The sequence below is a fragment of the Rhinopithecus roxellana genome, chromosome 15 (assembly GCF_007565055.1).
Source record: "Rhinopithecus roxellana isolate Shanxi Qingling chromosome 15, ASM756505v1, whole genome shotgun sequence".
Lineage (NCBI taxonomy): Eukaryota > Metazoa > Chordata > Mammalia > Primates > Cercopithecidae > Rhinopithecus > Rhinopithecus roxellana.
In genome coordinates, this window is record NC_044563.1 from 13,678,113 (window position 1) to 13,704,812 (window position 26,700).

At 49.3% G+C, this 26,700-nt stretch overlaps 2 protein-coding genes and 1 non-coding gene across 5 annotated transcripts; 2 read left to right on the forward strand and 1 right to left on the reverse strand.

The window, feature by feature from the left end:
- Positions 1-415: 415 nt before the first annotated feature.
- Positions 416-6,105, forward strand: NPAS4 (neuronal PAS domain protein 4). 2 transcript variants are annotated; one of them, XM_010366418.1, is made up of 8 exons: positions 422-766; positions 1,528-1,679; positions 1,859-1,961; positions 2,080-2,347; positions 2,529-2,638; positions 2,974-3,109; positions 3,231-4,666; positions 5,359-6,105. In XM_010366418.1, exons 1-8 carry the CDS (start codon positions 592-594, stop codon positions 5,385-5,387), a joined length of 2,409 nt encoding a protein of 802 aa, XP_010364720.1. In that variant the 5' UTR covers positions 422-591; the 3' UTR covers positions 5,388-6,105. The 2 variants fall into 2 exon arrangements, with proteins under 2 accessions (XP_030774559.1, XP_010364720.1); XM_030918699.1 differs by lacking the exon at positions 2,529-2,638 and having other exon boundaries at positions 416-766; positions 5,359-6,103.
- A 5,232-nt stretch (positions 6,106-11,337) lies between these two features.
- LOC115893765 lies at positions 11,338-11,475 on the forward strand. The gene has a single exon (XR_004053820.1). It is a non-coding gene; the product is annotated as a small nucleolar RNA SNORA43 (small nucleolar RNA).
- Positions 11,476-14,367: 2,892 nt separating this feature from the next.
- MRPL11 (mitochondrial ribosomal protein L11) lies at positions 14,368-17,388 on the reverse strand. 2 transcript variants are annotated; one of them, XM_010366417.2, is made up of 5 exons: positions 17,167-17,388; positions 16,699-16,794; positions 15,889-15,982; positions 15,645-15,804; positions 14,368-14,661 (listed from the first exon to the last, which is right to left on the reverse strand). In XM_010366417.2, the coding sequence occupies exons 1-5, from the start codon at positions 17,287-17,289 to the stop codon at positions 14,556-14,558; spliced, it is 579 nt and encodes a 192-aa protein (XP_010364719.1). In that variant the 5' UTR covers positions 17,290-17,388; the 3' UTR covers positions 14,368-14,555. The 2 variants fall into 2 exon arrangements, with proteins under 2 accessions (XP_010364719.1, XP_030774872.1); XM_030919012.1 differs by having other exon boundaries at positions 17,245-17,387.
- Between the last annotated feature and the right edge of the window lie 9,312 nt (positions 17,389-26,700).

Consider the following 26,700-nt stretch of genomic DNA (forward strand, 5'->3'; position numbering starts at 1 on the left):
AGTCTTATTCCTCCCCATTCCCTCAACTCCTCAGAAAAATTAGTCTCAGTGCCAGCCCCTCTCTGCCCTCTGCAAACTCCTGCCGGGGGCTTCAGGCCGCCCTAACCCTGGCCCTGTCTCTTCCCTCAACTGTACGCGTTCGGACGCCAGGGTCCCCACACCCCATTCAAGCTTTCCTAACGCAGCGCCTGCCTCTCCGCTCAGCTCCCTCCAGGCTCGGCCCCCTCCGCAGCCTCCTGCTCCCCCCTCGCCCGCCCCCCTCCCGCTCTCATTCTACGTCATAAGATGACGTCGGAAGCCGGGCGGGAGGAGGAGCCCCCCTCCCCAGTCAGCGGCTCCCGCTGCAGCTTGCTTAGCCCAGCCTCCCGCTCTCCCGCCCCCCCGCTCTAAAACGAGCCCCCCACGCCTGGCAGGAGCTATATAAGGCGGCGTGAGGCAGGCAAGGGGGGCAGCGCAGCCGAGCGGAGCCCAGGAGAGCAGAGAGCGAGCCTGAGCGAGAGAAGGGGAAGCACGGAGGAGGAAGCCGCCGGTGCGTCGGGACGGGAGCGCAGGTGCTCGGGCGCCCGAGCTGGAGCTCCGCAGCCGCCGGTCATGTACCGCTCCACCAAGGGCGCCTCCAAGGCGCGCCGGGACCAGATCAACGCCGAGATCCGGAACCTCAAGGAGCTGCTGCCGCTGGCGGAAGCGGACAAGGTCCGGCTGTCCTACCTGCACATCATGAGCCTCGCCTGCATCTACACTCGCAAGGGTGTCTTCTTCGCTGGAGGTGAGCATGCTGGGGCTACCGCAGATCCGAGCTGCCGGGTGCCGGAGACCCTGGAGCTGAGGGAACCCACTGGGGCTGCCGCATGTCTAGGGCAGCGTGCTGGCGAGCTGGGGAGATTTGGGACTCGGGAGATGCGGGACTATCTACTTTTCCTCCTGAGCTCCCTCCAAACCTCACCTTAGTTCTGAATGAGAGTTAGAGAGCCTGGTCGGTGTCCCTAACACCAGATTATGAGAGGAGTAGAGCCAGGACAGAGCTGCCTCGGTGCCCGCCAGTGCAGAGGCGCTCCGGGAGCTGGGGAGGGAAGCCCGGGAAGTTGCAGGGATGGAGCTGCCTGAGCCTAGGGGAACATAGCCACTGTCCGCGGTGCTGAAAGGGATCGCCTTCGGGGCACTGCCCATGGTGCTGACGGCTGCGTCTGCCGTGTGTGGCGCTGTCCACGGTGCTGAACCCACAGCCCTCTTCGGAGCTCTGTCCACGGTTCTGAAATCAGAGCCGCTTTGGAGCTCTGTCCGCGGTTCTGAAATTCAGAGGCGAGGAGTAGCCGACCCCGGTTTAGCAGTCCAGGGCTTGTGGGCTATGGAGGAGATACAGCAACAGGTTCCCAGGCCAAGAGGTGCGGGCAGCGGGTCAACAGGTGTTTGCAGAGGCAGGTCCACGAGAAATTCCTCTGGATTCTCTGAAACTCAGACCATGCCTTCTTCACTTCTGCTTTGGCTCCCAGTCTTACTCCTGACTCACCACGTCTTCTCGCCCTACAGGCACTCCTCTGGCGGGCCCCACGGGGCTTCTCTCAGCTCAAGAACTTGAGGACATCGTAGCGGCCCTACCCGGCTTTCTGCTTGTGTTCACAGCCGAGGGGAAATTGCTGTACCTGTCTGAGAGTGTGAGCGAGCATCTGGGCCACTCCATGGTGAGTGCAGAGGGTCCTTTCAGCTGAGGCTGGGCATGGAGGGGGTGCCATGAGACTTCCACTCCTGAGGAACTGGGAATTACTATGGAGGGCGAGGTTATACCCTACTAGATACTATAGATCAGAGATTGGCTTCTGCTGTTCTCACTAATGGTCATCTCTTCTTTTCCTTCCTCCAGGTGGACCTGGTTGCCCAGGGTGATAGCATCTACGATATCATTGACCCAGCTGACCACCTCACTGTGCGCCAGCAACTCACCCTGCCCTCTGCCCTGGACACTGGTAAGGACTCCCTTCTCCTTTCCTTAGTCCAATTTCCCACCTGCTGCCCTTCTCCCCACTATCCACTGTCTCTCTCAGCCATTCACCCTCTTACCTGTTTTTCTTTCCTCCTATCTAGATCGCCTCTTCCGCTGCCGCTTCAACACCTCCAAGTCCCTCAGGCGCCAGAGTGCAGGCAACAAACTGGTGCTTATTCGAGGCCGATTCCATGCTCACCCACCTGGGGCCTACTGGGCAGGAAACCCCGTGTTCACAGCTTTCTGTGCCCCATTGGAGCCAAGACCCCGCCCTGGCCCTGGCCCTGGCCCTGGCCCTGCCTCACTCTTCCTGGCCATGTTCCAGAGTCGTCATGCTAAAGACCTGGCCCTACTGGACATCTCTGAGAGGTAAGCCTGGAGTGTTCAGATTCCAAGAGGAAGGCAGGCCAGAGATGAAGGGACCCTAGATTCTGGAGTCAGGGGCAGGGAGGATGGGGTTTAAGGGGGCAGAGGATCTGGGAGGGAGTGAGATGCATGGGTATCAAGCAAGGAAAACAGAAAGCTGACCTCACCCTTTCCACCTTCCCAGTGTCCTAATCTACCTGGGCTTTGAGCGCAGTGAACTGCTTTGTAAATCATGGTATGGACTGCTGCACCCCGAGGACCTGGCCCACGCTTCTGCTCAACACTACCGCCTGTGTGAGTGTCCAGAGAGGCTGGGGACAAGACAGCAAGCTGGGAAAGGGCATGGGAGACCAGACAAAGACACAAGAGTGATGCTGGGGAGATAACAGAAGCCAACAGTTTCGAACGCTATAGGGTGAACATGAGGGTGAGGATTCAAGGCAATAATCGAATCAGAACTGGGGGACTTTGAGTGGTGAGGTCGAGGTAGAGAGCTGAGTGGTGCAGGTGAGGGTAGTCAGAAGAAAGGATGTCATGGCTATCTCAATTCAGTGGAGAGGTGACCAAGGGCAGGGAGTAGGTAGAGTTGCCTGGTGGGCATCCTAACTCTGCATCTTCTTTCTCCCCAGTGGCTGAGAGTGGAGATATTCAGGCAGAGATGGTAGTGAGGTTACAGGCCAAGACTGGAGGCTGGGCATGGATTTACTGCCTATTATACTCAGAAGGTCCAGAGGGCCCCATTACTGCCAATAACTACCCAATCAGGTAAGCCACAAGCCAGGGGCCTGGGGGGCAGCTGAGGTCGGCATGGAGGAGATACAAATCAGGGAACTGCTCTGGAAATGGACATCAGACCCTTACCAGCTGCCTCTTCTCTCCTCTCCAGTGACATGGAAGCCTGGAGCCTCCGCCAGCAGTTGAACTCTGAAGACACCCAGGCAGCTTATGTCCTGGGCACTCCGACCATGCTGCCCTCATTCCCTGAAAACATTCTTTCCCAGGAACAGTGCCCCAGCACTAACCCACTCTTCACCACAGCCCTGGGGGCTCCCAGAAGCACCAGCTTCCCCAGTGCTCCTGAACTGAGTGTTGTCTCTGCATCAGAAGAGCTTCCCCGACCCTCCAAAGAACTGGACTTCAGTTACCTGACATTCCCTTCTGGGCCTGAGCCTTCTCTCCAAGCAGAACTGAGCAAGGATCTTGTGTGCACTCCACCGTACACGCCCCATCAGCCAGGAGGCTGTGCCTTCCTCTTCAGCCTCCATGAGCCCTTCCAGACCCACTTGCCCACCCCATCCAGCACTCTTCAAGAACAGCTGACTCCAAGCACAGCGACCTTCTCTGATCAGTTGACGCCCAGCAGTGCAACCTTCCCAGATCCACTAACTAGCCCACTGCAAGGCCAGTTGACTGAAACCTCAGTCAGAAGCTACGAAGACCAGTTGACTCCCTGCACCTCCACCTTCCCAGACCAGCTGCTTCCCAGCACAGCCACCTTCCCAGAGCCTCTGGGCAGCCCTGCCCATGAACAGCTGACTCCTCCCAGCACAGCATTCCAAGCACACCTGGACAGCCCCAGCCAAACCTTCCCAGAGCAACTGAGTCCCAATCCTACTAAGACTTACTTTGCCCAGGAGGGATGCAGTTTTCTCTATGAGAAGTTGCCCCCAAGTCCTAGCAGCCCTGGTAATGGGGACTGCACGCTCTTGGCCCTAGCCCAGCTCCGGGGCCCCCTCTCTGTGGATGTCCCCCTGGTGCCCGAAGGCCTGCTCACACCTGAGGCCTCTCCAGTCAAGCAGAGTTTCTTCCACTACTCTGAAAAGGAACAGAACGAGATAGACCGTCTCATCCAGCAGATTAGCCAATTGGCTCAGGGCATGGACAGACCCTTCTCAGCTGAGGCTGGCACTGGTGGACTAGAGCCACTTGGAGGACTGGAGCCCCTAGACTCCAACCTGTCCCTGTCAGGGGCAGGCCCCCCTGTGCTCAGCCTGGACCTGAAACCCTGGAAATGCCAGGAGCTGGACTTCCTGGCTGACCCTGATAACATGTTCCTGGAAGAGACGCCCGTGGAAGACATCTTCATGGATCTCTCTACTCCAGACCCCAGTGAGGAATGGGGCTCAGGGGATCCTGAAGCAGAGGGCCCAGGAGGGGCCCCATCGCCTTGCAACAACCTGTCCCCAGAAGACCATAGCTTCCTGGAGGACCTGGCCACATATGAAACCGCCTTTGAGACAGGTGTCTCAGCATTCCCCTATGATGGGTTTACTGATGAGTTGCATCAACTCCAGAGCCAAGTTCAAGACAGCTTCCATGAAGGTGAGTCAGCCAAAAGGTCCAAGAACTCAAGTCCCTGTCCTGCCAATGAAATGCTGGGTAGAATTAGGTAAATCAATTCCCCCTCTCTGTACCTTGATTTTATTAAGGGGATGACATCCACTGCTGCAGAGAGTAGCAGTGGGGATAAGAAAAAATGAAAGACTTAATATGAACGTTTGAACAAGTATACCTGGCAGGGGTTGAGGCTGGGGGATAGAGTGGTAGAGAATCCTTAAGGAAGGGCGTGTGCTTAACTCCATGAGAGTCCTAGGTCAGTCTTCACTACCCCACTTTACAGATTAAAATAATCAAGGTCCCAGAGTTAAAGAAACTTTCCTTAGGGCACACAACAAACTAATGGAAGAGGAACTAGAGCTCTATCATAGTATCCTAGCTCCCTGAAAGGGATACAGAGCAAGAGTTTATAGAAGTTGGTAAAAGAAAGATGAGGCTCAGCCGCTGACTCCATTGAGGTAGCTCCCTGGTTACAGCTCCATCCTTCCTAAACTACAGCCATGGTTTCACTCCATCCATCCAAGTTGCCCCCTAATCTGCTGAGCCTCTAGCCATCGTTTCATCATTGAGCCAACATCTTTGAAGCCCATACTAATACCAACACATTCTCAGCCCCAGGATCCTCTGTCCTTATTGGCCTAGCTGATTGTGTTCTCTCTCTCTCTGTCTCTCTGCAGATGGAAGTGGAGGGGAACCAACGTTTTGAATAAGTCTGTGACTTAACGTCGTCAAGTATGGCATATTGTCATCAAGACGTGGAGCCGCTCTCCACCCCCCCGGGACTGTTGGGGGGATTCTGGGGGCCAGAGGGGGATATATATGATTCCCCAGGCCCTGCAGGATTGGGGGGGGGGGAGGTGGGAGGGCAAGGGAGGGGAGCTTCTTTTTAAAATCAAGAGACTTCGAGCGATCCCAGTTTCCATTTCAATCTGTATTCACTCGTAGTGAGTTTCCTTGAATGGGATTTCAAGCGGAGAATGGGGGAGTCTCACTTTCCCGCCGCCTTGCCCCATTGGCCTGGGCCAGTTCTCCACTCCTAGGGGCCAAGCCACCCCTAGGCCTTGGTGGGGGAAAGGCAAGGCCCACCTGGGCCAGCCCGTGCCCTGAGGGGCTCTTGACACCCACGTAGAATTCTCTACACACCAGTAACGGGATTTCAATTCCGATGGACTCTGCCGCCCTGGCGGCCCTTCCTGTGACTTTTGCGCCCCGCGCCTGGGGTGGGGGGTGCGAAGAGACGCTACGTTCCTTTCCGATGGAGGAAGGCAGACCTGCCGTCACACGTGTGCTTGCACGAGTGCGTGTACCTGGTGCGGGACTCACCCGGCCGCCAGACTGCCTGGGCCTGCCCAGATGGCCACCTCGTGGTGCTGCGGTGACTTTGTAGCCAACTTTATAATAAAGTCCAGTTTGCCTTTTTGGTACCTCTGGTGTCATGCACTACTGTGTAAAAGGAAGGATGGAGGATAAGTTTGGGAGGCTTGGATGGGAGCCTGGGGGCCAGGAGGTAAAAGCTGGACCTGTTTGTGGCCCCAGCATTTCTTCGTCCACTTGTGAATTCATTCATTCATTTATTCATTCACTCATTCATTCATTCTTTCACTCAACATCCACATGTACATTGTATGGCCCATACTGTGCTAGAAGCTGGAAAGTTTAGGGCTAAAACAGATGTTATGTCTTGCCCTCAAGGTGCTTGGCCAAACCCTGTACTAGAGAATATCGGCATCTCCTCTCTGCATCAGGCTTGCAGTCCTCATGGTGTGGGAGGAAACAGAGGGCCTAGGGGTGGACAAGAGGATTCAACTTGATGTTGGTTCTGGACATGGGTTTGAAGCTTCTGCTCACAAGTTCTTTCTTCACCTGGTCCTTCAGGGAAGCAACTTCCTTGTGGGGCCCTGGATCGACCCATTGGAAATTGTAACCACGTCTGTTATCCTTGCACAGGGTTTTCAGCTGACACACACTTTTACATCTCTTTTTGCTGCAACAATGCCTCTGGGCAGGCATATTAGCCCATCTCACTGATGAAGAAACTGAGGACCACAGGTAAAAAGTTATTTGCTCCCACAGTTGGTGAGAGGCATGGGTGGGTGGGCAACATACCCAGAGCATCTGCATCCCAGCCCTGGGCTGTTTTCTCTGCCGGAAGAGCCAGTGAACCACCACCCATCCCAAATCATCTCATCCCAGATTACTCAAGAAGGGCAAACGTGGGCTGGAGCAGGGTCCTCTCTCCCAAGTGTGGGGTAAGAAACCCCCTCCTTTTGCTCCTCCAGGTCTGTAAAGTAGAGCTGAGCAGAATATAACTCAGTAGGTCAAGAGAAAAAAGTTTCCAAAAATGCGGTTTTCCTCCAAGCTTGAAGCCCAAACAGCCACAGGGTAGGGTGAGGGGCAAATGAAACAGACGGGCTGGGCACAGTGGCTCACACTTGTAATCCCAGCACTTTGGGAGGCCAAGGCAGGAGGATTGCTTGAACCCAGGAGTCTGAGATCAGCCTGGGAAACCTGGTGAAATCCCATCTTTACAAAAAATACAAATATTAGCTGGGTGTGGTACACACTTGTAGTCCCAGCTACATGAGAGCCGGAGGCTGGAGGATCTCTTGAGCCTGGGAGGCGGAAGTTGCAATGAGCCAAGACTGCATCACTGTACTCCAGCCTGGGTGACAGAGCGAACCCTGGATTCAAATCTCACCTCCACCAAATATTTGCCAAATGGGACTTGAGGTTCAGTTTCTCCACAAGTGAAGTGGAGCTGACAAACATGGTACTTATCTCCCAAAGATGCTGTTAGAACTTGATAGTGTCCATTTAGAGCGGAGAAGCACAGAATTGACTTAAGTTATTAAATTGAATTAGAAGGCAATGGTGACCTTAAATGCTTGAGAGCATGTTTCTTTCTCAGGCAAAGGAAGGAAACTCCAGGCCCCAATCTTTCCCGGGTGAAGTACTGAGGCTCAGTTCCAGGAACTGAGGGTGCAAACCTGAGAAAGACCCTAAGCCTCCTTTCATTCCAAATCCTCCAGTTCTGGGCCATGCCCTTTCTGAGAGTCCCATGAGAAGGAGGACACTTCTGGGGACCTGTCACTATTTTTCCACCTTGGACGGGTCCGTGGGTGGAACAGGAGAGTGGAGTTTTGCCCTCTGCCTTCCTTGTTCATCTGTTCTCCAACTTGGACAAAATAACTGGACTGTCAACCCCAGGAAGACCCTGGCACAGAGCACAGGACTGGCACATAGCAAGCACACTCAAAATGTCTTCTTGAAAGGAATCTTTTTTTTCTTTCTTCTTTCTTTCTTTTTCTCCTTTCTTTCTTTCTTCTTTCTTTTTCTTTCTTTATCTCTCTCTTTCTCTCTTTCTTTCTTTCTCTCTATCTTTCTCTCTTTCTTTCTCTCTCTCTCTTTCTCTTCTTCATTTTAGACAGGGTCTCATTATATTTATTGAAAGGAACTTCTTTCTTTCATTAATTCTTTCTTTCTTTCTTTCCTTCTTTCTTTTTCTTTCTTCTTTGTTCTTTCATTCTTTCATTCTTTCTTTTGAGACAAGTTTCACTATATTGCCCAGGCTGGACTCAAACTCCTGGGTTCAAGTGATCCTCCTGCCTCATCCTCCCAAAGTGCTGGGATTACAGGTGCACAGTACCCCACCTGGCTGAGAGGACACTTCTGAAGATCAAAGGATTTCATTAGAGTCATCAGTTTCTACCACAAAAATGTGTTCCCAAGTTCCCCAGAGGGAATCTTAAGTGACCATGAGCTCAGGACACACTCTGGAGTCCCATCTAAAAACCTCCCTGGGGTCATTAAAAAAAAAAAAAAAAAAAAAAGGAAAGTCTGGTCAGGAAATTGTGGCAGCTCAAGCCTATAATCCCAGAACTTTGGGAGGACGAGGTAGGAGGATGGCCTGAGCCCACGAGATCAATACCAGCCAGGGCAACAAAGCAAGACCCAATCTCTACAAACAAAAATTAGCTGGGCATGGTGGCGTGAGCCTGTAATCCCAGCTACTCAGGAGGCTGAGGCAGGAGAATCACTTGAATTCATTAGGCGGAGGTTGCAGTGAGTCGAGATTGTGCCATTGCACTCCAGCCTGGGTGACAGAGTGAGACTCTGTCTCAAAAAACAAAACAAAACAAAACAGAAAAGCCCCCATCTTTTTTTTTTTTTTTTTTTTTTTTTTTTTTTTTTTTTTTTTTTTTTGAGATGGAGTCTTGCTCTGTCACCCAGGCTGGAGTGCAGTGGCATGATCTTGGCTCACTGCAGCCTCTGCCTCCCGGGTCCCAGCAATTCTCCTGTCTCAGCCTCCTGGGTAGCTGGGATTTCAGGCGCATGCCACCACGCCCGGCTAAGTTTTCTATTTTTAGTAGAGACGGGGTTTCACCATGTTGGCCAGGCTTATCTCAATCTCTTGACCCCGTGATCCACCTGCCTCAGCCTCCCAAAGTGCTGGGATTACAGGCATGAGCCACCGTGCCTGGCCGCCCCACAACATTAAAAAGTAAAAATTATGGAAGAAAAAAAGAAACACCTCCTTGGTATTTGGGGGCAGTGATAGGAGATGGTAGAGTGTGTATGGACAAGAAGGCACCCTGACACTCAGAACTGCAGAGCCAGGCAGTCGGCCCTTGCGGAGAAAGAAGTTGAGAGAGCCCATGGCACCCCCTGCTGGACGTAGAACTATCTGCTTCTGTTCCCTTCCCTGGCAGGGTCCCTGTGGCTCGGAGCATCAATACTGCATCTTAGAATAGATGGGTAAACTGAGGCCCAGAGAGAAGAAAGGAATTGCCCAATGGCACTTCCAAAGTGGCTGAAGCCAAATCTGACTCTCAAGCACCCTTGCCACCAACACCATATTGCTGCCCTGGGAGCAAAAAGGTATGAGAAAGGGCTGAAGTTTTGGGGTCACAAAGACTGAGCTCAAATACTGACTCTGGCACCTCATTTTGCATGTGATAAACACTTATGACACCTACATGTGCCAGGGGCTTTGCTAGGTGCTGGGAAAAACTGAACAAGACAGACAAGGTCCCTGGACTCACAGACCTTACACTGAAGTTGTGGGGAGACATAACAAAAAGTAAAATAACTCTCTAAAAGGAGCATGCAGTGTGTGCAATGAAAGAAAGAACTTGCGTGCTGTGGCAGAGAAGAACTAAGGAGGGGGTGCTAATTTAGAGTGTGGAGTCAGAAAACTCTTCTAAGGTGACATTGAGCTAAGACCTAAAAGATAAGAAAGAAGAACAGGCCAGGCACAGGGGCTCATGCCTATAATCCTAGCACTTTGGGAGGCTGAGGCAGGTGGATGGCTTGAGCCCAGGAGTTTGAAACCAGCCTGGGGCCGGGTGCGGTGGCTCACGCCTGTAATCCCAGCACTTTGGGAGGCTGAGGCAGGCGGATCATGAGGTCAGGAGATCGAGACCATCCTGGCTAACACGATGAAACCCCGTCTTTACTAAAAATGCAAAAAATGAGCCGGGCGTGGCGGCGGGCGCCTGTAGTCCCAGCTACTCGGGAGGCTGAGGCAGGAGAATGGCGGGAACCCGGAAGGCGGAGCTTGCAGTGAGCCGAGATCGTGCCACTGCACTCCAGACTGGGCAACTGAGCAAGACTCTGTCTCAAAAAAAAAAAAAGAAAGAAAGAAAGAAATCAGACTGGGAAACAAGACGAATCCCTGTCTCTACAAAAAAAAAAAAAAAAAAAAAAAAAAAAAAAAAAAAAAGCAAAACGTTAGCCAGGTGTGGTGTGCACCTGTAGTCCCAGCTACCCAAAAGGCTGAAGTGGGAAGATCACCTGAGCCCAGAAGCGTGAGTCTGCAGTGAGCCTTGATTGCACTTGCACCACTGCAGTCCAGCCTGGGTGACAAAAGTGAGACCTTGTCTCAAAAAAAAAAAAAAAAAAAAAAAAAAAAGGCCGAGTGTGGTGGCTCACGCCAGTAATCCCAGCACTTTGGGAGGCTGAGGCGGGTAGATCACGGGGTCAGGAGATTGAGACCATCCTGGCTAACACGGTGAAATCCCGTCTCTACTAAAAATACAAAAAATTAGCCAGGAGTGGTAGTGGGCGCCTGTAGTCCCAGCTATTCGGGAGGCTGAGGCAGGAGAATTGCTTGAACCTGGGAGGTGGAGGTTGCAGTGAGCCGAGATTGTGCCATTGCACTCCAGCCTAGGTGACAGAGTGAGACTCCATCTCAGAAGAAAAAAAAAAGATAAAAAGATGGAAAAATGGATAAGAAAGTTTTGTTTTTGTTTTCCTTTTTTTTTTTTTTTTTTTGAGATGGAGTTTCGCTCTTGTCACCCAGGCTGGAATGCAGTGGCATGATCTTGGCTTACTGCAACCTCTGCCTCCCGGGGTCAAGTGATTCTCCTGCCTCAGCCTCCTGAGTAGCTGGGATTATAGGTGTCTGCCACCACGCTTAGCTGTTTTTTTTTTTTTTTTTTTAGTAGAGACAGGGTTTCACCATGTTGGTCAGGCTGGTATCTAACTCCTGACCTCAGGTGATCTACCCATCTCAGCCTCCTAAAGTGCTGGGATTACAGGTGTGCAACACCATGCCTGGCCAATAAACTTTTAAAAGATAAGAAAGGATGCCCACCCTGGCTGCAGGCTGGGTGTCTCTGGCTTGCTAAGTAGGTGTGGGTGACTACCCTGAAGATGCCGCTCGGAACCTGCCAGCACCGCAGATGCTGTTGGTCTGCTGTGCCCATGATATTGGGACAAAGAGGAAATGGCCATTTCTACACTTGGTGTTCAGAAACCAGCGAGCTCTAAGAATGGTTTATAGCCTGACATTTCTTAGAAAAAATAAAAAATTAAAATTAAACAAGATTCCAGTCATGGTGGCTCATGACTGTTATCCCAGCAGTTTGGAAGGCCGAGGTGGGAGGATCGCTTGAGCCTACAAGTTTGAGAGCAGCCTGGGCAACATGGCGAAATCTTATCTCTACAGAAAAATATAATTTAAAAAATTAGCCAGGCATGGTGGTGTGTACCTGTGGTCCTAACCACTTGGGAGGCTGATGTGAGAGAATCACTTGAGGCCAGGAGTTGGAGGCTACAGTGAGCTATGATTACACCACTGTACTCCAGCCTGGCAACAGGGCAAGACCCTGTCTCAAAAAAGGAAGGAAAGAAAAAGAAGAAAGAAAGAGAGAGAAAGAAGGAAGGAAAGAAGGAAAGAAAGAGACTTCATTGGGCACAGTGGCTCATGCCTGTAAGCCCAGTGTTTTGAGAGGCTGAGGCGAGACGATTTGAGGCCAGGAGCTTGAGACCAGCCTGGGCAACATAGTGAGATACTGTCTCTTTAAAAAATAAAACAGGTCAGACATGGTGGTTCACGCCTGTAATCCCAGCAGTTTGGGATGCCAACCTAGGAAGATTACTTGAGGTCAGGAGTTTCAGACCAGCCTGGCCAACATGATGAAACCCCATCTTTACTGTAAATACAAAAATTAGCTAGGCGTGGTGGCGCATGCCTATAATTCCAGCTACTTGGGAGGCTGAGGCAGGAGAATCGCTTAAACCCAGGAGGCAGAGGTTGCAGTGAGCCAAGACTGCGCCATTTCTTGTCTTGGAGACAAAAGCGAAACTCCATCTCCAAAAACACCACCACCAACAACAAAAATAAAAATAAAATAAAAGTAAATAAAAAATAAACATAATTTTAAATTCACCAGGCACAGTGGTATGCACCTGTAGTCCCAGATACTTGGGAAACTGAGGCTGGAGGATCCCTGAGGCTGCAGTGAGCTATTACTGCACCATTGCCTGGGTTACAGAGTAAGACCCTGTCTCTAAAACATTTAAAAATGAAAAAGCCAGGTGCGGTGGCTCACGCCTGTAATCCCAGCACTTTGGGAGGCCAAGGGAGGCAGATCACAAGGTCAGAAATTTGAGACCGGCCTGGCCAACATGATGAAAGCCTGTCTCTACTAAAAATACAAAAATTAGCCAGGCGTAGTGGTGGGTGCCTGTAATCCCACCTACTTGGGAGGCTGAGGCAGGAGAATCGCTTGAACCCAGCAGGCAGAGGCTGCAGTAAGCTGAGATCGTGCCACGGCACTCCAGCCTGGGCGACAAGAGCAAGACTCCGTCTCAAAAAAAAAATTAATTAATTAAAAAAAAAATTTTTTAATAAAGTATTGGTTGGGCATGGTGGCTCACACCTGTAATCCCAGCACTTTGGGAGGCCAAGGCGGTGGATCACCTGAGGTCAGGAGTTCAAGACCAGCCTGGCCAACATGGTGAAACCCTGTCTGTACTGAAAACACAAAAATTAGCCGTATGTGTAACTCCAGCTACTTGGGAGGCTGACGCAGGAGAATCACTTGAACTTGAGAGGCAGAGGCTGCAGTGAGCCGAGATCGCGCCACCGCACTCCAGCCTGGTGACAGAGTCAGACTCCATCTCACAAAAAAAAAAAAAAAAAGAAAGCCTAAGCCATCATTTAAAATTGTTTTAGAAAGACAATTTTTAGGCATGGTGGCTCACGCCTATAATCCCAGCACTTTGGGAGGCGGAGGCGGGCAGATTATGAAGTCAGGAGATCGAGACCTTCCTGGCTAACACAGTGAAACCCTGTCTCTAGTAAAAATACAAAAAAAATTAGCCGGGCATGGTGGCGGGCGCCTATAGTCCCAGCTACTCAGGAGGCTGAGGCAGGAGAATGGCGTGAACCCGGGAGGTGGAGCTTGCACTGAGCCAAGATCATGCACTGCACTCCAGCCTGGGTGACAGAACGAGACTCCATCTCAAAAAAAAAAAAAGATAATTTTTAAATGTTCCAAATAGTTACCAAGGTAAAAGTATACAGCATTGTACAGCTATATAGAGGATGACCCCAGTTTGCTTTTTCAAAAAGCATTATACATAAATACACAAAGAAAAAAAAGAGCAGAAAAGATACACAACAAACATTGGCAGAAGTCTCATCTGGGTGGTGGGATAACATGAGGATTTTCTTTTCTTTTAGGTATTTATGCTTTCCATATTTCATCAGTATAAAATGAAGTGTCTAGCACATAACAGATGCTCAGTAAACAGGACACTTCTTTCTCCCCCAACTCCTGCTCTCTTCTCTGAAAGGACAATGAGGAAATAAAAGGCCAAGGGCTTCCCGAGGACCTCTGCATCAGACAGGAACCTGCTGAAGCTTTGCTCTTTCTGTGGTCTGTAGCTGTCAGCCCTACAATAGTTCATGTTCAGCCAACATCTGACCCAGAGCCAGGGTCAGGAGCTTAGTAGAAGGGCCTGAAGTAGCCCCTGCGATCTGGGCACTCCATGTAGTAACCCTGCCTGGGGCTGAGCTGAGACCTCCACAGGGACCTGTTTCTGCTGAGGTGGCAAGTCATTAGGAGATAAAAGAGATTTTTGATGGAAGAAGCAAGCAATATACCCCAGCCCTAGCACCCATGGTTCCCACCCTGGGGAGGGGAAGAACAAAGGATTTCAAATGAGAAGCCCTGTGTTCTATTCCTACCTCTGGCACCAATTCAGAACCCGGGCAATAAAACAAAATTATAACTTAAAAGAAAAAAAAAGGACCTGGGCAAGTTACTTTGCTTGGCTGAACCTCAATTTGCACATCTGAGAAGCAGCATGAAGACCCCAATTTCCTAATGTCTGCCCATGTTGGCTACCACCAGTACTGGTCCCCTTCCCTGAGGTCCCAAGACAGAAGATGACAGTGGGTAAGAAAGGATGTTTATTCAGCCCTGATGCCTCAATACAGCTAGATGTACAAAAATATATCATTCAAAGTCACGAAAACCATCATCATATTGGTGTGACTTCCTTCCTCCCCTGGGGCACAGCCTTTGCAACTGGCCCCCTTCCCAGCTGCCTCGTTTGAAATCTGGGAGATGGGGGGCAAGGGTCACTTCTTGGCAGCTTCCTCCTGGGCAGCCAAATCTGCCTCCTTCTGAGCAGCCAGGAAGATGGCTCGTTCCTTCTGGAAAGCTGCAAGCTCTTCTGAACTGAGGCTACAAGTGAAGACAGATGGTTGGTGCATGATTAGTCACCAGTGGGAGCTCACAGGACCCCATGTCTTGCAGGGGCTCAAAAGGACCTCTGTCTCAGAGCCCAGCTTGCCTGGCCCCTTCTCCCTCCCTGACTTCCAAGCCTCTATACCTTTGCTCTCCAGGGACACCATCTCCCAACCCCCAACACCCCTATCTTTTGTTCCCTTATTAAATCCCTACTCATCCTTTGAGGCGTCAGCCAGACCCCAGTCCAGATTAACTGGGGTACTCTGTGCCCCAAAATATGCTGTACAATGAAGTCATGGGGCTGAGCATGTATGTCTGTGCCAAGGCTGGGGTCAGATTTACCCATCTCCATGTTCCCAGTAAAAGAAAAGATTTGAGAAAAGTCAAGTCTGTGTCTGCTCCATGCTTAACCCCAGTCTTCTCGGGAAATAATCAATTGTCAGCCTTGACATGGGATGTGACACAGCAGCAAGAAACCAGTAAAGAGTTGAGTGCTATCTCTGTTCCGGCCATTGTCTAGGCCAGACACTCTCCCACCCAACATCTTACTTCAATGAAACAATTCCTGAAGTCATCTGAAGCCCCATAACGGGGGTCTCCTGTTTGCCTCAGGAGCAAGCATGAACCTGACACAGCTCAAAAATCTTTCCCCACTGGTCCTTCCCTCATACCATTCTCCACTCGCCTAGGTCTAGGATGACAGACCTGGGTGACACTGAACTTCTCCCACTTGGATCCTTCATGGAGATCTTTCCATTTCTTAGAAAATTTGCAGAACAACGTCTAATACATAACAGGTGCCCAATAAGAGTATTCCAAATCAATGAATGTGGTCTCCCACACCCACCCTATCCTCTGGAATCTAGGGTCCCTTGACTTAAAAACTGACCTTCCCACTACAATGGGCCCTCTCAGCTCTGCCCGAGTCCAGAGCTTTCTGGGCCCTCTTGTCACACTGCACCTGCCAGGACACTTACGCCTTCACCACACGAATGCCCAGAGAACGGGCAGACCCGATGATGGAGCGGACAACAGAGGACAGGGGTACATCCTGCAGGGCGAATGCCTCATCCTGAGCTTTGATGCAGGCAATCTCATACACGTGCTTCAAGGTCACCAGGCCTGCCACCTCTTTCCCTAGAAGGAAGGAACAAGTGGCTCTTCAGGTGTTACTGATATTCTGGAGCCCCCAGAATCTCAGACGCCTACCCTGACCCTCACCTGTTTGCCGGGCCCCCTTTTCAATCCCAGCTGCTGCCTTCAGGAAGTAGGAAACAGTGGGCTGTCCAATCTTGATTTCAAATGTCCTGTCAGGCTTAACAGAAAAAAGAAATATGAGATTCTCTCTTCCTGCTGCCCCATCCCAGGGAACTTCTAATGTCCTGTCCCTGCTTCCTTCATCTCACTTTCCTATGGCATCCCTCAAAAAGACCACAGAATCACAAGAAAAAAATCTGGGCCAGGTGCAGTGGCTCATGCCTGTAATCCCAGCACTTTGGGAGGAAAAGGTGGGTGGATCACCTGAGGACAGGAGTTCAAGACCAGCCTGACCAACATGGTGAAACCCCCTCTCTACTAAAAATACAAAAAATTAGCAGGCATGGTGGTGGGCGCCTGTAATCCCAGCTACTCAGGAGGCTGAGGCAAGAGAATTGCTTGAAACCGGGAGAAGGAGGTTGCAGTGAGCCGAGATTGTGCCATTGCACTCCAGCCTGGGCGACAAGGGCAAAACTCCATCTCAAAAAAAAAAAAAAGAAAGAAAAAATAAATCTGCAGCAAACAACCCTGTCCCCTCTATTCCTGCCCTAATTCTGCTCTGGAAGGCCCAGTGAGATGGAGGGGCAAAGGGAGGAACTGCAACATGGCAAGATGGGGCTGGTTCAAAACAAATATGGTCTAGTCCTAAATGGGGAAAGTGAAGCCCAGAAATAGGAAGTCAAGTCAGGAGCAGAGAAAAACCCAGACGAGCAGCCCCAGGGCCGAGGAAGAACAGAGGGAGAAAGAAACCAGGGATCAGAGTCCAGACTCCACCTTCACAAAAATCTTGGTAGGCAGAGGAATGCCTTCTTTGATGTCCTTTGTCCTCTCATTGAACTCCTTGCAAAATTGGTTGATGGAAACACCTCTCTGTGAGGGAAGCAGAGGGGGTTAGTGGTGGGAGGAGGGGACGGCTTCCTACCGCCCAGGAGGCGCCGTCCATTCCCTCCTTCCTCTTCACTTCTCTGTGTTCCTATCTCTACCCAGATTCAACTACCCCTCCGTGAGTCAGAAGATCTGTACGCATCTTCCCACGTTTTCCTCATCACAGCACATTGGGATGGGATGAGGAAGCCCAGGCGGAAGACCCTTTGTAACCAGCACAAGGACGTAAAGCGTGTGAGAAGCGGAGCCGAGCTCTGAACCGAGGCCCCGGTAGTTCCAGAGCCAGCGGCCTCCATCCGCGTCCTAGCTTCCACCACCCTCGACAACCCCCACGTCGGGTTCCCGCCACGGCCGCACCTGCCCCAGCACTGGGCCTAGTGGGGGCCCGGGCATGGCCAGGCCTGCCCGCACGATGGTCCGGATCACACCGCCGACCTCGGGCTTCCTGAGGCCCCGGGTGGCCCGGCCGAGCTTCGACATGATGCGGGACTGCTGGCTTCAGTTCACCTCAGGGCAGCAGCAAGAGAGAAGCTCTGGGCGCCACCATCTTGGCCCAGAGGTCAAGGGTCCTCACGTTAGGCTAGCGCAGGTGAGGCCAACAAACAGCAGCCTTGTTTCAGCCCTATTGCTCGCCAACTAGTAAGACAAGGAGGATAAGAGGAGGATAAAACACTTTTTAACTTGTCTTATGCAGATAAAGGAAGGTCCCGAATGGCCTTAATACACAATTTCCCACAGGAACGCGCACAGGCACTACCTCGGACAGCTAACCAGTAGAGTCGGACTTTGATACCCCATAGCATTGTGGGTATGGTAGTTTTGACTCCGTGTACAGGTCCGGCGTATTGCTACGCGCCAGGGCGCCATCTACTGCACACGGTGATAATCCTAGGGTTTGAAATACACCTGGAGCTCCTGATTGGTAATGGGAGTCTCTCTCTCCTCTCTCTGTTCCTCACATGCTGTTGAAAGGCAGTACAGTTAAGAGTGTAGACCCTGAGCTCGGCGCGGTAGCTCACGCCTGTAATCCCAGCACTTTGGGAGGCCAAGGCGGGAGGATCGCTTGAGCCCAGGAGTTGGAGGTGGCAGTGAGCCAGGATCACGCCACTGCTTGTGAACTTAATCAAGTTTCTTATGCTTTGTCTCCTCCCCAGTACAGCAGGTATTGCAATATGTAGCACCTACCTTTAGGATTGCTGTGAGGACTAAGTTAGCAAAATGCTTAAAACAATGCCTGGCACCTAGTCAGCATGTGCTATTATTATCTGTACAATTATGATAAAACCTGAGCTATTGTGAGGCTTAACAGACCCAGAACATTCGATGCATCATCTGTGACCAGTCAAATAAGCCAGCATCTTATTGTATCATGAGGAGAGCAAAAATCACCTGGCGACCTTTGAACGGGTCCTGGAGACTAAAACTCCTTATCTGAGGAATTTAAAAGTAATTAAACTACCTTAGTATCTAATGTTGGCATCTGGTTCCAGGACTCTTTTAAACTTAAAATGTATAAGCAACTAGAATTTCTATACACTTGGGAATGTCATGCCAAAACTCACTTTGCAACCCTTGCTGACATTAAGGCACCGGAATTACTATGAATGTAATCATTTATCATGACCTACGTGGCTAGCGTGGTCCAAATTGCCCTCAAGCTTCCTCTTTAAGGTCCATAAATACCCCTAAGGAAAATCCGCCAGCATGGTCAGTTCTTTCTTGCTGAGGCGTCCCTCTGCACTCCTCTGCAGCGTTCTTTCTTTCTAATAAAACTTTCCAGCCGGGCACAGTGGCTCACACATGTAATCCCAGCACTTTGGGAAGCCGAGGTGGGTGGATCACCTGAGGTAGGGAGTTCAAGACTAGCCTAACCAACATGGAGAAACCCTGTCTCTACTAAAAATACAAAATTAGCCAGGCATGGTGGTTCATGCCTGTAATCCCAGCTACTCAGGAGCCAGAGGCAGGATAATCACTTGAACCCGGGAGGCAGAGGTTACAGTGAGGCAAGATGGCACCATTGCACTGCAGCCTAGGCAACAAGAGTGAAACTCCGTCTCAAAAACAAAACAAAACAAACAAACAAACAAAAAAACCTTTCCTTTTCAAACCTATACTGTTGTTGGTAAATCCATCTTACCAACCCACAAGTCAAACATTTCCCCATCCCAGGGCTCTGACACCTTGCTTGGCATATCATTTAACTTGTTTTCTGAGTACTTGCTCTATGTCAGGCACTGTGCTAAGCACAAGTGCATTGTTATTTAATCCTCGCAATGGCATGAGGCAAATGCTTTTATTGTAAGCTGGGAGCGGTGGCTCATGCCTGTAATCCCAGCAATTTGGCTGAGGTGGGAGGATTACTTGAGCCCAGGAGTTTGAAACCACTCCTGACAACATATTGAGACCCCCGTCTCTAACCAAAAAAAATAAAAAATAAAAAATTAGTTGGGTGTGGTGGTGTTGCGGGAAGTCAGGGACGCCGAACGGAGGGACCAGCTGGAGCCGCGGCAGAGGAACATAAATTGTGAAGATTTCATGGATATTTATCAGTTCCAAAATAATACTTTTATAATTTCTTATGCCTGTCTTTACTTTAATCTCTTAATCCTGTTATCTTCGTAAACTGAGGATGTACATCAGGACCACTGTGATAACTGTACAAATTGATTGTAAAACGTGTGTTTGAACAACATGAAATCAGTGCACCTTGAAAAAGAACAGAATAACCGTGATTTTTAGGAAACAAGGGAAGACAACCATAAGGTCTGACTGCCTGTGGGGTTGGGCAAAAACAGCCATATTTTTCTTCTTACAGAGAGCCTATAAACGGACGTGCAAGTAGGAGAGAGATGGCTAAATTATTTTCCTAGCAAGGAATATTAATATACCCTGGGAAAGGAATGCATTCCTGGGGGGAGGTCTATAAACGGCTGGTCTGGGAATGTCTGTCTTATGCGGTTGAGATAAGGATGGAGATATACCCTCATCTCCTGCAGTGCCCTCAGGCTTACTGGGGTGGGGAAAAACTCCGCCCTGGTAAATTTGTGGTCAGACTGGTTCTCTGCTCTCAAACCCTGTTTTCTTTTGTTTAAGATGTTTATCAAGACAATACGTGCACCACTGAACATAGACCCTTATCAGTGGTTCTGTTTTTGCTCTTTGCTGTGATCTTTGTTAGACCCTTATTAGTAGTTCTGCTTTTTGCCCTTTGAAGCATGTGATCTTTGTACCTACTCCCTGTTCTTACACCCCCTCCCCTTTTGAAACCCTTAATAAAAACTTGCTGGTCTGAGATTCAGGTGGGCATCATGGTCCTACCGATATGTGATGTTACTCCCAGCAGCCCAGTTGTAAAATTCCTCTCTTTTTACTGTCTCTCTTTATTTCTCAGCCAGCTGACACTTATGGAAAATAGAAAGAACCTACATTGAAATATTGGGGGTGGTGTCCCACAATGTGGTGTCACACCTGTAGTCCAAGCTACTTGGGAGGCCAAGGTGGGAGGACTGCTTGAGCCTGGAAGTTCGAGGTTATAGTGAGCTATGAGTGCAGCATGGCACTCCCCCCCGGGGAATGACAGAGTGAGACCCTGTCTCAAAACAAACAACTTTTATTGTACCCTTCCTCCTCTTCTTCCTCCTCCTCCTCTTCTTCTTCTTCCTCCTCCTCCTCTTCCTCCTCCTCCTCCTCCTCCTCCTTCTTCTTCTTCTTCTTCTTCTTCTTCTTCTTCTTCTTCTTCTTCTTCTTCTTCTTCTTCTTCTTCTTCTTCTTCTTCTTCTTCTTTCTTCTTCTTCTTTTTTTTTTTGAGACGGGGTCTTGCTTTGTCTTCCAGGCTGGAGTGCAATGGCGTGATCTCGGCTCACTGCAACCTCTGCCTCCTGGGTTCGAGAGATTCTCCTGCCTCAGCCTCCCAAGTAGCTGGGACCACAGGTGTTTGCCACCACCTGTGGCAAATAGGGTCTTTGGGCCAGATAAAAGAACAATACTTTATCATCTTTTGCTTTTCCCTGTCCCTGGTTCGAGCGTTATTACTCCAAACCTACAACATTCTCTGCAAAGGACTATCTGGGGGAATGTCAGGGGAAGTTTCTTTGGCTCCCTCTTTCCTTTTTCCCCTAGGCCTAGAATTCCTATTTCCCACTTTTGGTCAGTCTCTGTGTTGGAGCTTTTCTCTGTTTACTCAACCCCCCCACTGGAAGTTTCTTGCATACCCCAAGAATTGCTTCATCTGTCTCCAGCTGTTTCCCTTGCAGGAGAAGGGGACCATGGATTGGGACTCCACACTCACTTCGTATCGAAGATACTTCTCAAACACACTCGACCTCCAAAAGTGCCCAACCACCAACGCAGTACTTATAATCCAATTTTCTGTCCTTGGCTCTCCAGTTTTCTGGTCTTGGGTCATGTACGAGGTTGCCTGGTTGCCATGCTGCCTGCTTTTCTCCCTATGTTACCTCTACTGCCTCCTGAATAACAGTCTCAGGTTTGTCTAGGGCCTCTGTGGGGAGCCAGATGCCCAGAAAGAGTGGGCCACCTAAATCAGGTGGATGCATCTCCCCTCTCTCCCAGAGTCCCACTCCACACAGGCACAGAGATCCCGGATGAGCCCCCAGATTTGTGAGAAGCAAGTTCACCTGTCCAAACCTGAAGAATGGACTCAGAGGCATGAAGAACAGTGAAAGTGAGACATTTAATAGCCATCTTGCAAGATCGGGTGTCTGATAGGCAGGCATACCTGGGGCAGCTAGAGCAGGTAATTTATCTCCTAGTACCCACTTCCCTTCCCCAGTTCCTCATTGGTTGAGTACTATGGGGTTACAATCATCCCAGACATTGTCTAAGTTTCATCATCCCCCTTGTAAGGTTATACATTGGTGACCTTCCCTGCTTAAGTTTCAATTTCCCAAAATTTTCTTCCCTTTTATGGGCTGACCCATCCTCTACATTCTGTTTGCTTATTATGACCTTTTTGGTGAATGAGCCATGCAGTTTGTTACATTCGCAGGCTGGCTCTCAGAGCTTAGATTTATTATGCCTTGAAAATGAACCATTTAAAATGTTTTCTCACAAACCAAGGTATCCCTTCCATGTATTGATTTATTGTCTTTGCTTATAACTCCTAACTCCTTAAAACATATAAAACCAAACTGTAACCCAACCACCTTGGGCACACTTCCTCAGAACATCTTGAGACTGTTCCCCAGGCTATATTCACCCATATTGGCAGAGAATAAACCTCTTTAAAATGTTTTACAGAGTTTGGTTTTTCCATTAATATGCCTCATCTAGTAAAATGAAAGAATCCACATAAAACCACCCTGGAAACTGTGAGGCACATATAAATTATTTATTAGGAATACTTGTTGGACTCCCACTAATTAAATATGATTGTTTCTACCTCTGAAGCCCATGAAGGCCTTTATAGCACTCAGGCTTGTTAACCTTACCACAGCTCTGGAGCCAAGCTACAAAGCCTTGAGCAAGGTAATTAACCTCCCTGTGCTTCACTTTCCCTACTAGTAAAATGGAACCAACAATATCTGGGCTGGGTGCAGTGGCTCACGCCTGTAATCTCAGCACTTTGGGAAGCCAAGGTGGGTGGATCACGAGGTTAAGAGATCAAGACTATTCTGGCCAACATAGCAAAACACCGTCTCTACTAAAAAAAAATACAAAAATTAGCTAGGCATGGTGGCACGCACCTGTAGTCCCAGCCTCCCGAGGAGGCTAAGCCAGCAGAACCTGGGAGGCAGAGGTTGCAGTGAGCTGAGATCGACCCACTGCACTCCAGTCTGATGACAAAGTGAGACTTCATCTAAAAAAAAGAAAAACAGTACCTATCTGGCAGGAAATTAGTTAATTCAGGTAAAGCACTTAGAAGACAGCCTGGCCCAGGCCGGGCACAGTGGCTCACGCCTGTAATCCCAGCACTTTGGGAGGCTGAGGTGGGCGGATCACAAGGTCAGGAGATTGAGACCATCCTGGCTAACACAACTAAACCCAATCTCTACTAAAAATACAAAAAATTAGCCCGGCGTGGTGGCAGGTGCCTGTAGTCCCAGCTACTTGGGAGGCTGAGGCAGGAAAATGGCGTGAACCCAGGAGGCGGAGCTTGCAGTGAGCCAAGATTGTGCCACTGCACTCCAGCCTGGGCGACAGAGCGAGACTCCATCTCAGAAACAAACAAAACAAACAAACAAACAAACAAAAAGACAGCCTTGCCCAGAGGAAGCAAGGCTGGGTCTGATTTAGCTCTGTGTGCCCACAGTGCAATAAATCCTTCCTGAATGAAGGAATTGTCACAAGGCAAACCCCAAACTTGGGGCTTGGCCTAGGAGGCCACATGGGTTTTTGGCCTCATGCAGGAAGAAATTTAAGAGCAAGCCAATAGAGGAAAGTAAAAGCAAGTTTGTTTTATTTTTATTTTATTTTATTTTAGAGATGGGGTCTCACTCTGTTGCCCAGACTGGAGTGCAGTGGCATGATCTTAGCTCACTGCAAGCTCCGCCTCCCAGTTTCAAGCAGTTCTCCTGCCTCAGCTTACTGAGTAGCTGGGATAACAGGTGTCCACCACCACACCTGGCTAATTTTTGTATTTTTAGTAACGGGGTTTCACCGTGTTGACCAGGCTGGTCTCAAACTCCTGACCTCAGGTGATCCACACACCTTGGCCTCCCAATGGGATTACAGGTGTGAGCCACTGCACCTGGCCTAAAAACAAGTTTATTAATAAAGTAAAGGAATAAAAGGGTAGCTACTCTATAAGTAGAGCAGTGGCATGGGCTGCTTGACTTAGTATACCTATGGTGATTTCTTAATTATATGCTAAACAAGGGGTGGATTATTTATTGGTTTTCTGGTGTAAACTAAAAATAAAATTCTAAGGCCCCTCCCAACCATCTAAATCGACCCCTCCTGTCAGCCGAGGGCATTCCAAAGTTAACCTGAAAAACTAGGCCATGATAAGAATTGGGGGTTGGACATACCTCATTATACCCTCTTCCCTTTTGGAATTCAGGAAAAACCAACCAGCATTAACATCAACACAGACCTTAAGTCTGATAAGAAACATCTGCAGTCTATTTTCTCTGAAGCCTGCTACCTGGAGGCTTCATATGCATCATAAAACTCTGGTCTCCACAACCCCTTATTGTGATAACCCATACATTTCTTTCTGTTGATGCCAGGTCTTTAGATAATAACTTAACTCTTTCAACCAATTGCCAATCAGAAAATTTGTAAATCTACCCATAATCTGGAAGCCCTCACTTCAAGTTGTCCTACCTTTTTCCAGGTCACTTCAAATTCTCCCACTTCAAGTTTTCCCACCTTTCTGTTGCTTATAACAGAATACCTGAATATACACCTTACATGTTTTTTTTTTTTTTTTTTTGAGATGGAATCTCTTTCTGTCACCCAGGCTGGTGTACAGTGGCACAATCTCAGCTCACTGCAACCACTGCCTCCAAGGTTCAAGTGATCCTCATGCCTCAGCCTCCCAAGTAGTTGGGATTACAGACATGCACCACTGTGCCCAGCTAATTTTTGTATTTTTAGTAGAGACAGAGTTAATATTTTATATTTTTAGCAGAAACAGAGTTTTATATTTTTAGTAGAGACAGAGTTTCACCATGTTGGCCAGGCTGGTCTTGAACTCCTGACCTCAGGTGATCTGCCTGCCTTGGCCTCCCAAAGTGCTGGGATTACAGGCATGAGCCACTGCACCCAGCCTCTTACATGTATTGACATGTATTATGTCTAAAAGGTATAAAAGCAAGTTGTATCCTGAACAACTTGAGCACATGTTGACAGGACCTCCTGAGGCTGTGTCATGGGTGCATCCTTAACCTTGGCAAAATAAAACCATCTAAATTGGCTGACACCTGTCTTGGATACTTTGGAGTTCACACTGGGAAAGGGGTGGAGATTTCTAGGACTGAGGGATCCTCCCCCTTTTAGACCATATAGTGTAACTTCCAAACATTGACATGGCACTTGTAAACTGTAATAGCACTGGTGGGAGTGTCTTTTAGCATTCTAATGCATTATATTTATCGTATTTTCAGCAGTGAGGACAATTAGAGTTTGCTTTCATTGCCAGCTTGATACTGGGTTTGGGGCTTTTTTCCCCCCACATCTTGTTTTATCAACAGGGTCTCTGTGACCTATATCTTGTGATGTCAGCCTGCTGATCTCCTATCTTATCCTGTGACTAAGAATACCTGCTCCCCTGGGAATGCAGCTCTGAAGGTCTCATCTTCATTTTACCCAGACTCTATTCAAGATGGAGTCACTCTGGTTCAAACATTTCTGACAGAATCAGGAAGTTGACTGGCATAGCAGGTGGCTACAGAACCAAGTGTGCAATCTGGGGCAATCTGCTCTATGGGGTGCAATTTCCACTTATGGTCAAGGGAAACACGGTTTTGATTATTCTGGCTCTTACAGACTACCAGGAAGCAACTCCCCAGGGTACCTCAGTAATATGTGAAGTCAAAGTGAGGTCATGTGTGAAGTTCAGTGGCAATAGTAAAGATGAGGCTGGACAGGTGGGTAGGGGCCAAATCATTCAGGCCTTGTCAGTCCTATTAAGGCGTGTGGACTGTGCAATAGGGAGCCATTGAAGGGTGTTAAGCATGTGCATCATATTTGCATTTTGAAAAGGTCACCTGAGCTTGAGTAGGTAGGAGGCACTGGAGGAGCATAATGGTGGATGCAAGGAAATCCATTAGGCCAAAGAAGGAATAGGGTAGAGAGATAATGGTGACTTGGACCAGGGAAGAGGAGGGGCACCCATTCATGCGCTATTTAGAAGACAGAATTTATTTTATTCAACCAAGGCTTGTGCAGTATGAACTGTGTCTCTGAACAGTAATTATTTTGTTCAGATGGAGTCTCACTCTGTCATGCAGGCTGGAGTACAATGGCTTGATCTTGACTCACTGCAACCTCCACCTCCCAGGTTCAAGCAATTCTCCTGCCTCAGCCTCCTGAGTAGCTGGGGCTACAGGCACGTATCATCACACCCGGCTAATGTTTGTATTATGAACAGTAATTCATTTAAACTTCATCACTATTCTAAGAAGTGTAGGTACTATTTCTGTGTTTTTGGAGATGGAGTCTTACTCTGTCGCCCAGGCTGGAGTGCAGTGGCGTGATCTAGGCTCATTGCAACCTCTGTCTCCTGGGTTCAAGCAATTCTGCCTCAGCCTCCCGAGTGGCTGGCATGACAGGTGTGCGGCATCACACCAGGCTAATTGTCTGTATTTTAGTAGAGACGGGGTTCACCACGTTGCCCAGGCTTGTCTTGAACTCTTGAGCTCAGGCAATCTGCCAGCCTCAGTCTCCCAAAGCACTAGGATTACAGACGTGAGCCACCGCTTCCAGACTACTATTTCTATTCCCACTTACAGATGAGGAAACTGAAACACAATTGTAATCACACTGTATACAAAATTTGTGTGTTGTGGCCGGGTGCGGCGCTCATGCCTGTAATCCCAGCACTTTGGGCAGCTGAGGAGGGCAGATCATGGGGTCAGGAGATTGAGACCATCCTGGCTAACATGGTGAAACCCCGTCTCTACTAAAAACACAAAAAATTAGCTGGGCGTGGTGGCGGGTGCCTGTAGTCCCAGCTACTCGGGAGGCTGAGGCAGGAGAATGGTGTGAACCCGGGAGGTGGAGCTTGCAGTGAGCCAAGATCGTGCCACTGCACTCCAGCCTGGGTGACAGAGCGCTCTGTCTCAAAAAAAAAAAAAATTGTATGTTGTGTATTGGTATTTTACCTTGAGCACTGTCTTAATCTGTTTTCAGTTGCTTATAACAATCTTTTTGCTATTGCTTATAACAGAATACCTGAAACTGAATATAATAAATAAAATTTATTTC